The sequence below is a fragment of the Lepisosteus oculatus genome, chromosome 12 (genome assembly GCF_040954835.1).
Source record: "Lepisosteus oculatus isolate fLepOcu1 chromosome 12, fLepOcu1.hap2, whole genome shotgun sequence".
In the NCBI taxonomy this organism is placed as follows: domain Eukaryota; kingdom Metazoa; phylum Chordata; class Actinopteri; order Semionotiformes; family Lepisosteidae; genus Lepisosteus; species Lepisosteus oculatus.
In genome coordinates this window covers 970,857-985,752 of record NC_090707.1, presented here as the reverse complement: position 1 = coordinate 985,752, position 14,896 = coordinate 970,857, and the positions used below count along the sequence as shown (strand labels likewise).

Below are 14,896 nucleotides of genomic sequence, written 5' to 3'. Positions count from 1 at the left end.
ACTTTTCTTATCTCATCTGTTGCTGCAGGAGAAATCTCAGACCAAGATTGTCAGTTCATGTCTCTAATAACACGATGCCTCCGAGGACAAGGAAAATGAATACCTAACAAGGATTTGTGCTGGCTAGTGTTGGCATGATTACTTTGTCCAGTTTGAGAAATCTGGAAAAAAATGTCAGGTTAGTGTAGTGCATAATTCTGAAAAAATGCAGGACCAATGATAAGAGCAGGATCTTCGAGGATGTACTTCGCCCTGCTTATATTCACTTGTTAATAGAGGATTGTTCTTAGATCCTACTTGCCCTTACGAAGATTTGAAGTAAAAGAAAACATAGCAGATCAGATCTTTTCCACTGATAGGGGTAATCTTGACACTCTACTTATCTGCCCTTTGAATGTTCAACTGCTTAGGGTGACTGACTCAGGCATATCAGTGTTTTCTGGAAATCTTCTCTTTTAAGAAACTGGAAAGAAGCAGCCCTCCTGTACGACTGTTAAAAATGAGCACAACATTAAATATAACTTTTATAGTCCAATGTACATTATTTGTTAACATAGCATCTAAGACAACACCAGCTTTACTGCGACATGGAAAATAAAAATGATTAATGTAATACAGACAATGTTTTGGAAGCTACTGAGGTAAACATTGTATTTCTCAAATATATTTAACATATACTGTATGATTTGAACAAAACAATTATCCTGTAAACAATTCTGTCCATCTGTTGTCAGATATCTGCTTATCCAGGCAAGGGTTACAGCTCCAGTGAAAAACAGTTGTGCAGTTCTAAATTCATTTTCTACAGAACCTCAACTTTTTGCAGAGTTTGGTCTGAAGCTGGTGAAGTGACAATTTATATTGTGCTAATTAAGGTTCTGTATTGATTCCTGTTTAAAGAATTAAGCCAGTTGTGCATTATTACTGAAGAAGGGAACATGATACCTCATGTTCCCTCACCATTTCAGTGAGAGAATCTTGAAATGTTATGGTTGTCAAACCCTGTGAGGTAGACATCTTCTGTAAATATATTGCATGTGCTGCATAGACTAATTTTTATACATTTATTTTAAAAAATGTCTTTAAAAGTACCATCTCAAAGCACTTTACAGTAGTTGATGATTAAAAATAACAGAAATCTTGGACACATTTCTAAATCCACTGCTTTCTGCTATGAAATCTCCAACTCAGTATTTTAATGAATTTAATGTAATTCCTCCGAGGTTGTCCTTAAGATAATGTTTACAAAATAAAGGCAAAAAAGACCATTATTTGTCCAAAGTATATCTACTGTACAGTTATTTTCTGGATGAATGACAAATTACAGGAAGTACTCTCACAGAGTGATTAAGTAAAGGTGCTGTGCTGAATTTTGTGCGATGAAGCAGTGTTTTTATTGAGTTGAGCTGCTCATGTTCGAGAATAGCGTACATTAACAGTTCTGTAGTGTATTCCACAAGCTGCTCCAGGCTTTATTATCTCAATGACAAATGCTCTGTCAGTGCTTAATAGGATATTCCCCAGCAAGGACCTTTTGTTATGCAGCTGAGGTTCTGTAAGCCGTGTGACATGATAGGAAAAAAAAAAGTCGACAAGAATTTCTAATGAACTTCAATTACTGATAGATTATGTCTAATGGGAAATATGTGCGACTCTGATATCACTTGTTCTGCTTTCCTTGGAAATCTCTCAAGGCATTGATTTATATCACACTGAGTACAATGGGCTTCTCAAGCAGAAAGTTAGAAGTGGAACAAAGTACTATGTATGTATATACATCAACCGATGCACAAAAGAGACAGTGCTCAGGTCAAATTGATTTAATCGAGTATTTTAAACATTGAAATCAAACAATCACAAAAAAATGTGAAACAAATAATAATATTTCAATATGAAATGCAGCAGTATAGAAGTATATTTCTAACACAGGCCTGGCAGTGTTGATACACAGTCCTGATCAGCCTCTGCACAGACTGCTGTGGTATGTTTCACCATTCTGTCTGTGCAGCTACAGCCAGTTTGCAAAGCATGGCGATTCACAGTTGTCTCCTGTGATGGCATTGGTGAGCTGGTCTCATTTTAGACTCGTATCAGGAGAAAGATCTGGCCAAGGCAAATCATGACACACAACATCAAGAAATATGTTTGTAGTGTGTGGTCCTGCATTGACCTGGTGGAAAATTCACACTATCAAGATGGGCTGGAACAGGAAAACTGTTGGATCAATGTCTTGACAGTGTATTGCTGAGTAATAAGGTTGCGTTCCGTCTGCTAAAATCTACATTTTTGAGTAAAATCACATCACCTTTTTGTGTCAATTCCACATCACCCTTCCACTTCCCAAGTGGAAGATGGTTTAAATAACCAGTACTCAGCATGATGCTCACCACTATGTCGCCACACTTTTAGTATGCAGGTGTCAGACTGTAGAATGGTCTCTGAGCATGTAAATATCTGTACTTAATTTACTGTGCGGGTATTTCTTCCTTCAATTTCTCATGCTGTAGCCGTTACAGTCTTCATTGATTATACAGATGAACGAGATGTTTTTGTCCTGGAGTAGCATGATGATCATCTGCCTCCTGTGACATCCTGTACTTTAGAGAGTGGGTTTCCTGGTACAAGTCTTTACATGAGCTTACATTTCTCAGGAAAGACAGTCATTTGATTTACTGTTCTTTTTAAAACTTTGTTAATACAAATTCTTATTTAAGACAAATCAAAACAAATCAATTGCCAAGCAATATGATCCTTAAGTTTTTATGATGTAATGTAAATGTCATTATGTGCCTGATGAGCTATTAAAACTTGCTTTTTCATTATGAATCAGTATGTGTGCACTGCAACTATAGGCAAGACAAAATATATCAAATATTTTTGCTGTAACAGATGATATATAATGTATGTTGTGATATTGTACCATTTAGATCAAGATTTGTTTTTATTTGGGTGAATTGCAGCCTGTTATCTAAAACTACATTCTCTTGCAGCCCATGATCAGCAAATCCGTGTTCTTCTACAGTTTTAACAGAGGCTTTGCTGGGCAGCATCACCATTGCAGGGCAACAATAGCAAACATCGGAGTACCATAAACTGGCATTTTCAACAGACAGCCACAGGTGCTCTCTATCAGGGTCTAGCAAGCCTCTCCCAGTGGCGCAATGGCTAGGCTTTTTGTTGTAACTCAGAAGGTGTTTTAGCTTCCTATCAGATACGTTTAAGGTCTCCAGTGAATGTGAGCAGTGTTTGCCAGCAATGCATCACTCTGAGGCCCCCTTGTGGAACTAAATTAAAGGATTCCCAGCATTTCCTGGTGCTTTGAGACCTAGAAAACTGGCCTACATGCCAACCCTCAAGGACCAGGATTGGAAATCTTCTCATTTACCAATGTGGCTTACTCAGAAAAAAAGACAAACAAATGGATATTCTAGAGCAGGGATTTATTTATGGTGTGTCTAAAGGTTTTCAGTCCAGCTGAGCATGTAATGAGATGAATTAGGACATTATCAACTGAATTGGATGAGTATAACAGCATCTCTCCCAGTTCCTCATGTGCTCATGCTTTAAAGAGACGTGGAAAAACCTGCCCTTTAGGATTAGGATTGGGGGTTCCTGCTTTAGGAAGGATACAAACAAGAAATGTCCATTTGAAACATCTAGCCCTTTAGTAGTTAATTGATCCAATGATCTCATCCAGCTGTTTCCTGAAAGAAGCCAGTGGATCAGCTTCAATCACACAGCAGGGTATCTTGTTCAATACTCCCACCCCTTGGCATAAAGACGTTTCTCCTATCCATCTGATTTGTTTTTCACTGTTCATGCTGAAGAAATTGGCAAGGTTGACTTTCTCAATGTCTGTGAGGTACAGTATTTTGAATAGTTGTATCAGCTCCCCCCATAGTCTTTCATGTTCAACATTAAAAAGGTTCAGGTACTGAATACAGACCAGTAATATATGTTCTATATAACATAGTGACCAAAATTGTACACAATATTCTACCATTCAACTTTACACCCTAGCAAATGAATTGAATTGAATTTTGTGTCTTTTTAATTCCTCTCAAACATTGTGCAGATGACAGTATAAAAGCCTGCGGTTTGTTGATAAGTAACCTTCTGTTTTTTATTTATAGCTGGTTTTCTTTACCTGCACACAAATCCTTGTACTTGCCTACACTAAATGTCATCTGCCTGCTGTTTGCCCAGTCGTAGATTTTAGCTCAATCTTTTTGAATATCATTTTCTGCTTTTACAATATTTGCTAATCCTCTTAATTTGGTATCATCTGCAAACCCGACTACTTTATTAACTATATCAGAGTCTAGGTCATTTATACGGTATAAAGTAAGAGCAGCTGTGGTCCTAGTACAGATCCTTGTAGCACTCCACTATTTACATTATCCCAGTCTGAGTACTTACCCCCTTACTGTATTGTTCTCATAATCATAGCTGATTCTCAGTCAAAAGTCATATTTCTTACAGTACTTACCATCTGCAATTTGAGAATTAATCATTTATGAGGAATTTAATCAAAAGCCTTCTGAAAATATGTTAATTATCCTGTTATGTGCCTATATAGGTGAGCCAGTATTTTAGTTCTCTTTATTTTTTCCTTGCATGTAATTTGAGTCAGACACATTGGTTCTGCACACCCTAAGAAGGCTCCACAGCTGAAACGTTGTGCTTGTTTTCATCTCTTTTGAGCTTGGAATCCACATTTACTTGTTCCTTTGCAGCCTACGCATGCTGACGCAGCTCCCTACTTGAACATATTGGTCTATACTGTATCTACCTGATTAATTGCTCACCCTTTCTGTAGAAGAGTTCTGCATCAGTAATTCTCCAGTCCCTGGGTACTATCCTTGTCTTGAGGGATTGGTGCTAGAGTTGTTAATGGGTTTTAAATAACATCTCTCGTTTTCTTAAGTACATTTCATAAAATGGGCTGTGGGAATTTATTGCTCCTGAGTTGTTCTAGTACCTCTTCTACACTAGCACTGTCAGGTACAGAACCTTGTACTTCTGCTACTTGAGGTGTTTGTCTGACTTCTTCGGTGAACACTGGAGTGAAATACTTGTATAGTACATCAGCCATTTCCCTTTTGTTGTCTAGACATCTACCATACTGTATTTGTCCCAGATATATTTCACTTCAAACCTGATATTCTTTAGTGTTGTAGTACTGAAGGAAGTTTTATTTATTTTAGCCTACAATTCAATATTGTGCTTGCAATTCATTGTATTAATTGAATTAGAAAACTGCATTCTTTTTGTTGAACCATTTGGTATACAATTGTTTAAACTTTTAATTTTTCGCTTTTAAGAACACACTTTTATGATAATCTTTAGTGAAATGAAAGTCCATCTAAGTTTTGTAGTGGCTATGTTAGCAATCTTGGGAACTAAGATCTTTGATTCATTGTGTTACATATTCTGTCTACAAGATACCACGTAAATGGAATTACACAATATTATAAACTAATCTTTTTGTTGTTGTTGTTGTTGTTTCTGCACAGTTTTAGCATAACCATATTGTCAAAGTTAAAGCCCTGGCTTCTTTCATGGGACTGCTGGATGAGATGCTGAGGTCATTTAGCTACTACAGTACTAACCATGTGAGTTAGACTAGGATGAATAGTCTCTTCTGTTTGTAACCTTTATGGTTAGAAATCAAGAATAAACAGTGGAAACGCAAGGATCAGCAGAGATTACAGAACACACCCCAGTGTTTTTTTGAACTCATCTTTGTAGTACATTGATATTATCATACAGTAGCTCTTTGTAGTAGCATCAATAATAGTAATATACTGTATAAGTAGTTTTAAGATAAAACCCTTTGTTTTTGAATAAAAAGTGCTCAAGCCTTTTCTCAGCATGCAAGATGAAGGCACTTAACTAGGAATTGACTCTCAGATTATTCAATGTATAACCTGAATGGATTCATGGTGTCTGCCATCAACAACAGAGCAACTGGCAAAGCTAAAAAATTAGTGATGTGGAGTTTTTAGTAATTACTTTGCTCTCAATCATACTGGCTACACTACATTAAAATACAATTTATACTGAGTGAACTAATTTGGTTGAGGCAACCGTGATAGGCTTCACTGATTACTATATTTGCTAATATTACAACTGAGAATAGAGTTTTATTCCAAAATGAAAACTGCATTATTATCATCACAAAATTTGATTTACAGTAGCATTTATTTTATTTAGTTTATCCGGCTAGAGAAATTGCCTGCAGAGTCATCACAGAGGCTCAGTGAGATTTGCTCTCTACCCATTAACTGTACTATAGTACAGCCTAGTGGATTTATTTTGAAATTTCAGTTTCAGTTTTTCTTTTATATGCTTAAAGGTAGTAATAGTGCAATTAGGTTTTACTGTGAGAATTTGTCTCCAATGTGGAGACCCATAAATGCATTACCAAATGTGTATCTACAGTATATATCATAAAGATGATCCAGCCTTTTCTGAGTGAAGAAATCTTGTGAAGAACCCCCAATTTAAAAATGACAAAATAATTTTAATATTAATTATGAGAAATATTTAAAGCCCAACTAGATCCACCGTGAGAACTGTCAGATCAGACACACAGCCCAGCCTCTAAAATAAAAAAACTAAATGCTCAGAGTATATATATACACACTATAAAATATGAATAGGGGATTAAATCTTGATATTATATAGGATATTCGCATACTAAAAATGATTATCCTGTAGAAACCCCTTTTGCTCCAGATGTCAAAAATCAGCATTACTATATAGATAATTATAATTAGCACTTCCAATTCAAAGTTATACTGAAGAATTAAGAAGACATTTAATTTTATATGGATTATTTTTCCTAATCTGGAAATGTAGGGCTGGTTTCACTTTATAGCTGAATAAACAGGGCACTCAGATTGCTGTTGAAAATAATTCTTCCATCCTTCTCCTTGCTGCACTTATTGCGGAGTAACTCCAGAATCCCCTCTCTGAGGTCCGGAGGTGTTGTTTTATAGAAATGGTTTTTCTCTGTCATGAAGTCCAGAAGCAGTTCTCCTGTTTCATTCCCTTTCATGAAGCACTCTGTTATATCCAGGGTGTTGGGAATCTCATGCTCTTCATACTTCAGACCCAGGTTCTCCAGGTGTATTTTAATGTCGCCTGCTGAAAGGTACTGGGAGATTTTGTTTGTACAAAGTGCTTCCTTGTAGGTTTTCCAAAGGAGTTCCCAACCGCTGCCCGCTACGAAGAGAATCATCACAAAAAAAAATGCCCTATTAATTTCAGGTTTGGCTTTGGTCCTGAATGGTACACGGAAGCCTCAGTAACAGAGACACCTTCCCTCCCTCCTTTAAGCACATTTCATAATCTTGTTTCTCCCTCTATGCGATGCAAAAGATCTTCACGTGAGTTAACTTGTCATTACACTTATCATAAATACTGTGAACCCAACGTTGGATGAAAAAGCTAACATATCTATGTAGTTTATTATATATACTTCTAATACATCCTTGCAACATTTCTTGCTTCGGCTCCTCTCTGAACCTCACAATGCCATGCTTGGTGGTGAAACACCAGATTCTTCTCTGTCCTTAGGTATCCTATGGATTGTTATGGGTCTGGGCAGCTGGCTGCCTGGGTCTCAGTCAGGGTATGAAATCAGCACTGAAGAAGGCAGAAGATGAGCCACACCTTCAGGCTGTCAGCAGAAGGCTGCATCACATAGCACATGAGCAATCAATGTAACAACAAATACACTGTTAAGCACTGATTGCTTCTTAATTCTTCAGACCCTGATGTTGAAAGAAGCATTGTACAGCAGCCTGGGAACATTCAACAACATGCCCTGTATACAATTAATGGCAAACAGCCCTGTTGGGATTCAAAACAGCTATTATTTCAACTGAAGGCTGTAGGAGTACCATGCCTTGAGGAGAATATATATTTATTAATATACTGTGCAGAGAGTGTGATCTGGCCTTCTGAACATGAAATTCCATGAGAGGATACGAAGTCATTAGACACAACTACGGCTCTTTTAGAAACAGTTTGAAAGCACACACACACACAACCATTGATTCCTTTGAAATACGCATATTGTTTTAACATGTTATCAAAGCATCATGGTATACCACCACAAGCACTGACAATAAAATACAGCATAATACCTGCTTCGTGGATGATAAGAAGCTTTCCTTTCTCCCTAAGAAGGCTGTGAAAAAACTTGATTGTTGCAGCATAGTCAGACACATAATACAGCATCTAGGGAAACAACAGTAAAAACTAAACATGGAAATAAAAAAAAACATGGAAGACTTCTGCAAAATAATATATTGTGCCATTTTCTTCAGTAAATCAAATAACCCTTTTAAGCTAAAAAATGTTCAACTTAATGAAAAACATTGTACGTTCTCTGAAATGTTAGATAAGTTCTAAACTTTTCAGCTCTGCTGAAAAAGATTATCAAAAGATGGAAATTAAGAGATTATCTCATTGATAATAGAAAATTTTCACTAGAAGGATGATCATCAAAAGTCAGCTTTTCAAAGCATTGTTTTGACTTGTTATGTATTGACATCAAGAGATCTTAAAAAAAAAAGAAATCAGGGAGCGGGGATGTCAGGGCTATGAAAGTAAAGCCTTCACAGTAACCCCTTCACCTGTTGAGGCACCCAGGAAAGAGCACCAGTTCCTCCCGGGGCCTCTCAGGAAAAACACTTCCAAAACTAGGAGGGACAAATTGGATACACCAGAAAAAATTGTGTTTTCATGTTAAACATTTGACAAATTAACTGTTACAACTAAGAATTTAATAGGGTTAATATTTTTTAACTTCTAGTATATTATGAGTACATTAAGGGTTTAGCGATAAAAATAAAAATAACTCCAAGTTGTGGATATACATTAACAAGCCAATTGGTGACATTGTACATAGAAACTAGCATATTCTGAATTTATTCTCCTAGCTTCTTCACACATCAATAATGTTCTTTTACAATTGTAATCAGACTAGTACCTCTGTCAACTAAATGTCCCTTGGCAAAAATCAGGTTAAACAATAAATCTAAAAAATATTAAATGTCATTTTATGTGATTGAATTTTTTCCCTCTTCAGTTATTTGCCATGTGCAATGCTGTGAAATGGCAATAATCATTCTTTAATGCCAATCCTCCAATCCTACCTGACATCATGGAACATAAGATTATATATTTTGTTTTTATGTTATTATGATTGTAGCAGCCACATTACAGTACCAAACACAGAGAAATGGATATCAATCAGATTGCTTTAACACTCATTGCTGGAAAGGAGATAAGAATTAGCAATTAATGAGATACCGTTAAAGACAAATTAACTAAACTGTGCTGAGAAATACATCCAACAATGTCCTTGATTTGTTCGCAACTACATGAGACATACAGTATTTGAAAGCATTCCATAAAAGGAAACATTGTGAAAATTATCAGTTGATAATTTTACAGTATAACTAATGTTTTTTGTAGCTAAGTTTGGCAATTTTAAGAATCTACTTCTTTTAAAATTTTTCAATTTGTGAATGGTGTAGAAAAACAGGAATTGTTGGGAAATACATTTTAAATAAAAGTTACTAATATAATTAATGTACAGTATGTTCAGCATCCCATTTGCAAGATCATAAGAAATATTTTCACAACCAGTGGCACTTTTATGAGTTTTTGTTTGTAGTATAAAACTTAAAATGTTTATTCTCAACACCATTCACCTAAGTAATATTTTCTGCCATACTGCACATCCCCGCCTATTCTAGAATTACAAAATACATTAAACCATGAGGACGATTTGTTAAATATATTTGAACAAAATGATTTAAAAAACAATTCTGTTTGATTTCATTACCTGAATCATGTGAATGAAGTCAAATCGTTTGTCATCTTTTGTCTCTTTTACTCGTTGTTCATACTCAGCACAAGTCATAGTATTCCAGGTGAATCTGATGTTCTTAAGGTTTGGAGTCTTTGCCACCAGTGCTAGAAGGTTAATCAGTGATTAATAAGTCAGAGCTGAAGAGCACCTGTAATAGACCAAAGCGAACTGAATACATTTGCATAGCACTGGACCAGCAGCGTGGTGCCCACAGTGGCCCAATGGTTAGCATTGCCGGGGTGCTGTCTGCATGGAGTGTGAACAGTACATTCTCCCCATTTTCACATCGGTATTCCCTCGGTGCTTCGGGTTCCACAGTCCAAAGACATGCTCGTAGATTAACTGTCTTCTGGAAAAACTGGCCCTGGTTGGAGTGTGTGGCTGTTTGCGTCTGTGTGTGGCTGTTTGTGTCTGTGTGTGGCTGTTTGTGTCTGTGTGTGCCTGTTTGTGTCTGTGTGTGCCTGTTTGTGTCTGTGTGTGCCTGTTTGTGTCTGTGTGTGCTGTGCAATGGAATGGCATCCTGTTCAGGTTGTAACCTACTTTTCGCCTGCTGGTTGCTGGTATAGGTTCCTGCTGCCCTGCGACCCAGAACTGGATAACAGGGTTAGAAGATGGATGGATCTGCAGGTTGTGATCAGTGGAAAGAAGATATTTTTGCAGAAATATATCCAATGAAACAGAGATATGTCCAAGTTAACACACAACTGATACAGTATATCAAACTTTCCGTTTGCTGTGATAAGTAAATATGTACAGTATCACTTTTAGATACCAGCAGGGCTTCAGAAGGAGTTGTGTCTATCACAAGCCACTCCTTTAAAAGGCCATTTCCTGAAGAGACATGCCAGAGGAGAGATGAACGCACTGTTCTGATTTTCAATGTGGCAGATGGAGTAGAATGCATGTGTGCTCACTTTTCTTTTCATAGCTCACATGCTGTTTAAACTACCAGGCTGTTGGTGTCATTGCAATACTTTTGATTAGCATGCAAACGGATGTGTTTGCACATTCAAGAACACAAAGTCTGCAGACGTGGGGAGGCCGTTTCTAGCTTGTGAAGCTGCTAGTAGCTAACCGATACAAAGTTCTCATCCAGCCATTCCTCAAAACATTCCAGTGCTCTGGCTTAAACACCATGGGAAGCTTGTTTGAAAATGCGCCTGCTATTTCCAAACTTTGAATATGCTCCCCTTTAGTTTTAGTTTTAGATTATTATGTCATACTGTAAATATTCCCATTATAGAAGAACCGTGTCCACAACACAGAGGAGTGATGGGGAAGAGGCTCCTGATGGGGGAGCACCCCCATCAGTGATTTAAACTTTTAAGGGAAGGGGGGGAGTCACCTTCACTACAAGACAACTCTGGCAGCAGGGTGAACTTTAAACACTCACATATAAAACGACTGACAATCGGAGGGAAGCTAGCAAGATGTGGAGGTTACAAGAACAAGTATAAATCATTGAACATATTGCCAGCTGTGGTCAATCTTGTCCCTCCCTCAACCATGCAAGCCCGGGAAATGGGGTGGGAAGAAAAAACACAGAAAAGCTGTAACTGTCATTGACCTGGTTGCTTTGTAATGTGTTGAGCACAGATAACTACTTCTTCTCTGCCCATGCATGCAGACAAAGATTCTTAAGGTACTCATTACATAAAGGTTTAGGGATTTTTTTGCATGCTGAGAGGTATTAAAATGCATCAAATGTGTACTCCTTTTTACATTTTCTTTCATATTTCTTTTGTCTTTAACCCACTGCTTTAATTTTGAAGGCAAAATATCCGTAACTGCATCACTCACTATACAGTACCATCCTACGGTGTAACCAAATTTAGTCAGGCCAAACTTTCCAGTACCTTCTACGGAATCACCAAATCACGGATGAGCCATGGTGCAGAGTAAATCTTTCATTGAGGTTTCTGTACCTTTGAAGGTCTGGGTCAGTTCCTTACTGGGTTCCACAATATCGGCTGTGATGGTCTTTTCCAGGTGGACAGACTGCAGTTTAGTGAGCAGATGGACATCCACTTCCCCTGAGAAGACAAATCTGCTGTCAATGTCAGCTCTACTACTGTACTAACAAGTAGTCATATTTTGAAATGAGACTTTTTTTTAAGTTTAAAAAAGTGATTATATGTGATTTTCCGGTGTACACGTTCCTTGCTCACAAATTTGCATGCAAGAAATGAATAATCACCATATGTGCTTGTATATTTTTTCCTCAAGAGGGGAAAAAAGTTTTTATTAAATACAAAGAAATACAGTTCCAAAATGTGGAAACACAAAAATGCAGTGTATATCAAAAAAAATTTTTTTGCTGTATGGGTCAAATTTTCTGAAATGCAGTTTATTGCCGCCTTGTATCTTTTTCAAGAATTGACACTGTTGTAACTTTAATAAGAATATGAGTTTACCTCCCCCACTTCCAAGACCTAAAACATTAAGTGTAGATTTTCCATCTCCAATTCTGTAGAGAAGAAAGAACATATTTTAATAAGTATATGCTACAAAAGAGACTGCAGTTAATATTTAGAAAGAATTGTCTTTGGGACAGAGAAAATATGTTGTCCTGTTATTCTTCTCTTAAAGGATTACAGCCCGCTCACTCTTAATTCCCAAAGGTACAAGGTAAAGCATGTCTGCACACTTTTTACCCACATTATGAACTTCTCAGAGGCCGAGTAGAAAACACACACAAACCGAAGTGTGTTAAATACAGCAGTTGATTGAAAGCAACATAGCATGTTTAATTTGTTGCTTTTGTTTTAAACTGTTGAACAGAGACAAGCCATACCTCTGGAATCAAGGTTTTCATAGCTTGAAGAGGGGACATAGTCCCGAAGATCAGACATTTGTAATTAAGTGCCTTAGCACACACATCTCTTATCCAAGTGACTCGAACCTCTAATTGACAATGAACTCTGAGGTACAGTAAAACAAAAACTTCCAAAAGTATTGCCGCAAGAAAGTCAGAACTTATTTTTGCTTTACAAACAATCTGTATTTACAAAAGAAATACTCTTGAAGGGTACTGAAATTCTCAATAAAAACAGGTGACACTGTTTTGTGTTAAGCCCACATTACAGGTACATCCAGTACACCATACTGTCTGTCCCCCTGTGTGATGGAACACCGTTGCACAATCTATCTTTCTGGTGCTGCTCACTGGCTGCTGTGTTGACACTGCACAGAACAAAATGGGCCAAAACCAGCACTTGAGAAGGACTCGGTGGAGTTTGGCTGAAACAAACTCTGACAGGGACAGACTTCTTTTGGAGCTCACACATTACTCAGGATAAATTAACAGCACTAAATTAAAAACCCATCTCAAACGAGCTGAGTGTTGACACACCATGAGTGTGAATGTCAGGCATGCCTAGCTCTAACGCCTGACTTTCCCACAACTGTAGCACAGCTGTCAGAAGAATGTACTTCTGTTATATACTGTAGTCCACAGGACAGACCCAAAGAATAATTTGTGAAAAGAAAAGTGATGCACGTTCCAGGAAATCGACCTTATTTTCACATTTCAAACTTGTGGAAGAAAATATTTGTATTATAATATGTTACATATGCTAACTCATTTACCAGATTAAACCAGAGAGTGTGGATGCTGATGGGACTGTTACTCAGAGGTGTGAAACGCTCTCCAGAACTCCCACACACCCGAAGAAGGCACCTCAGCAGAAATTTGTTTTTTATACTATGTTTTTCATACTTTTCTTTGTGACTTTTCTTTGTGACTCTGATTCTCCCATTCTCAAGTTCACATTCCACTGACCACTTTTACAGAATTGTTCAATTATTTCAAGAACCTCCTCAGGCAAAGTAAATTTCCAAAACTAACACTTGGGTATCTCGTGATATTACAAATTATTGTATTGCTATTTACCTTAGATCTGACATATTTTACTAAACTATCTTAGCAACTGTATAACAATTTTCAGTTTGTTTCTAGTTTGAAGTTAGAGATACTTTTTCTATCGTGCACACGTATCTATGAACTGACTGCAGACTGTTGTACATAGAAAGAGCTCACTTTATTTCTCTGAAACACGTGATATAGTTAATACTATAATTAATAAATCAGACCCTCAAGCAGTGTTTCCTCGACAATGGCTTTACTGCGAATGAGGAAAACCGAACTGCTTTATCAGTAAGGATTCGAGAAGTAGATTGCAGATCTACTTCTAATACAAAAATCATCCTTAATGGCCAGTGTCCAGAACTTTTAAACCATTTTATGCTTTTAACCTTTTTAAACTTTTCAACTCTTCTTACACAACACTCGAGTTTCAACTGAAATATTGCATCAATTTTTCCTTTTAAACTCAAAACAATGCATTGTTTTTAACTCTTAACGAGCAAAAGTATGTTTAATGCCTTAGACTATTTCAATCTGTCACAGTGTTACCTTGTGAACTCCCCCAGGAGAGTTCTGTCGATGAAATCAAATATGCTGCTGTGCTCAGTGGAGCGCTGCAAGAACAGCTTAAAAGCTTGTGCATATCGACCCTCATATCCTGAAGAATCTGTCGCTGCAGAAGTCATTTCTGAAAACTGAAAGCAAATTAAAGAAGGGCAAGCCAAAACAATATTTGCAATAATGAATAAATCTGCATATTATATATTAACATAGTTAATATAATCTATTTAGTGCTGTACATTCAAATGAAGATTATATATATATTTTTTTAAAACACCATCGCTTTACCTTGCTGTTCTGCCGTGTGCTCCTTTCCCTGCTCACAGTGAGGGGCTGTGCGCTTTCACGCTGTGTTTGAAGAGCTGTATACAGCACGTCGCGGTCTTGCCTCACACGGACTTGGCTGTGTGTCAGGTTTTACAGCAGTCTTGTCTTTGACTGCCAACATCATCAACACCCCATTTCCAGGGTGAGCTGGAAGTCTGTTTCCATTTGCAGATTCTAAAAAGAATGGAATCAAATCTCTATAGCACTGTAGATGTCTAAAAAAGAGAAACTTCAAGATAAGTGGGGCTTGT

General features: G+C 37.2%; 1 protein-coding gene across 2 annotated transcripts; it reads right to left on the bottom strand.

The window, feature by feature from the left end:
- Positions 1-3,423: 3,423 nt before the first annotated feature.
- Positions 3,424-14,824, bottom strand: LOC102684614 (histamine N-methyltransferase-like). 2 transcript variants are annotated; one of them, XM_006636315.3, is made up of 7 exons: positions 14,607-14,824; positions 14,307-14,445; positions 12,307-12,359; positions 11,818-11,925; positions 9,866-9,996; positions 8,157-8,250; positions 3,424-7,230 (listed from the first exon to the last, which is right to left on the bottom strand). In XM_006636315.3, exons 2-7 carry the CDS (start codon positions 14,441-14,443, stop codon positions 6,878-6,880), a joined length of 876 nt encoding a protein of 291 aa, XP_006636378.1. In that variant the 5' UTR covers positions 14,444-14,445; positions 14,607-14,824; the 3' UTR covers positions 3,424-6,877. The 2 variants fall into 2 exon arrangements, with proteins under 2 accessions (XP_006636378.1, XP_015214054.1); XM_015358568.2 differs by having other exon boundaries at positions 14,307-14,452; positions 14,607-14,822.
- Between the last annotated feature and the right edge of the window lie 72 nt (positions 14,825-14,896).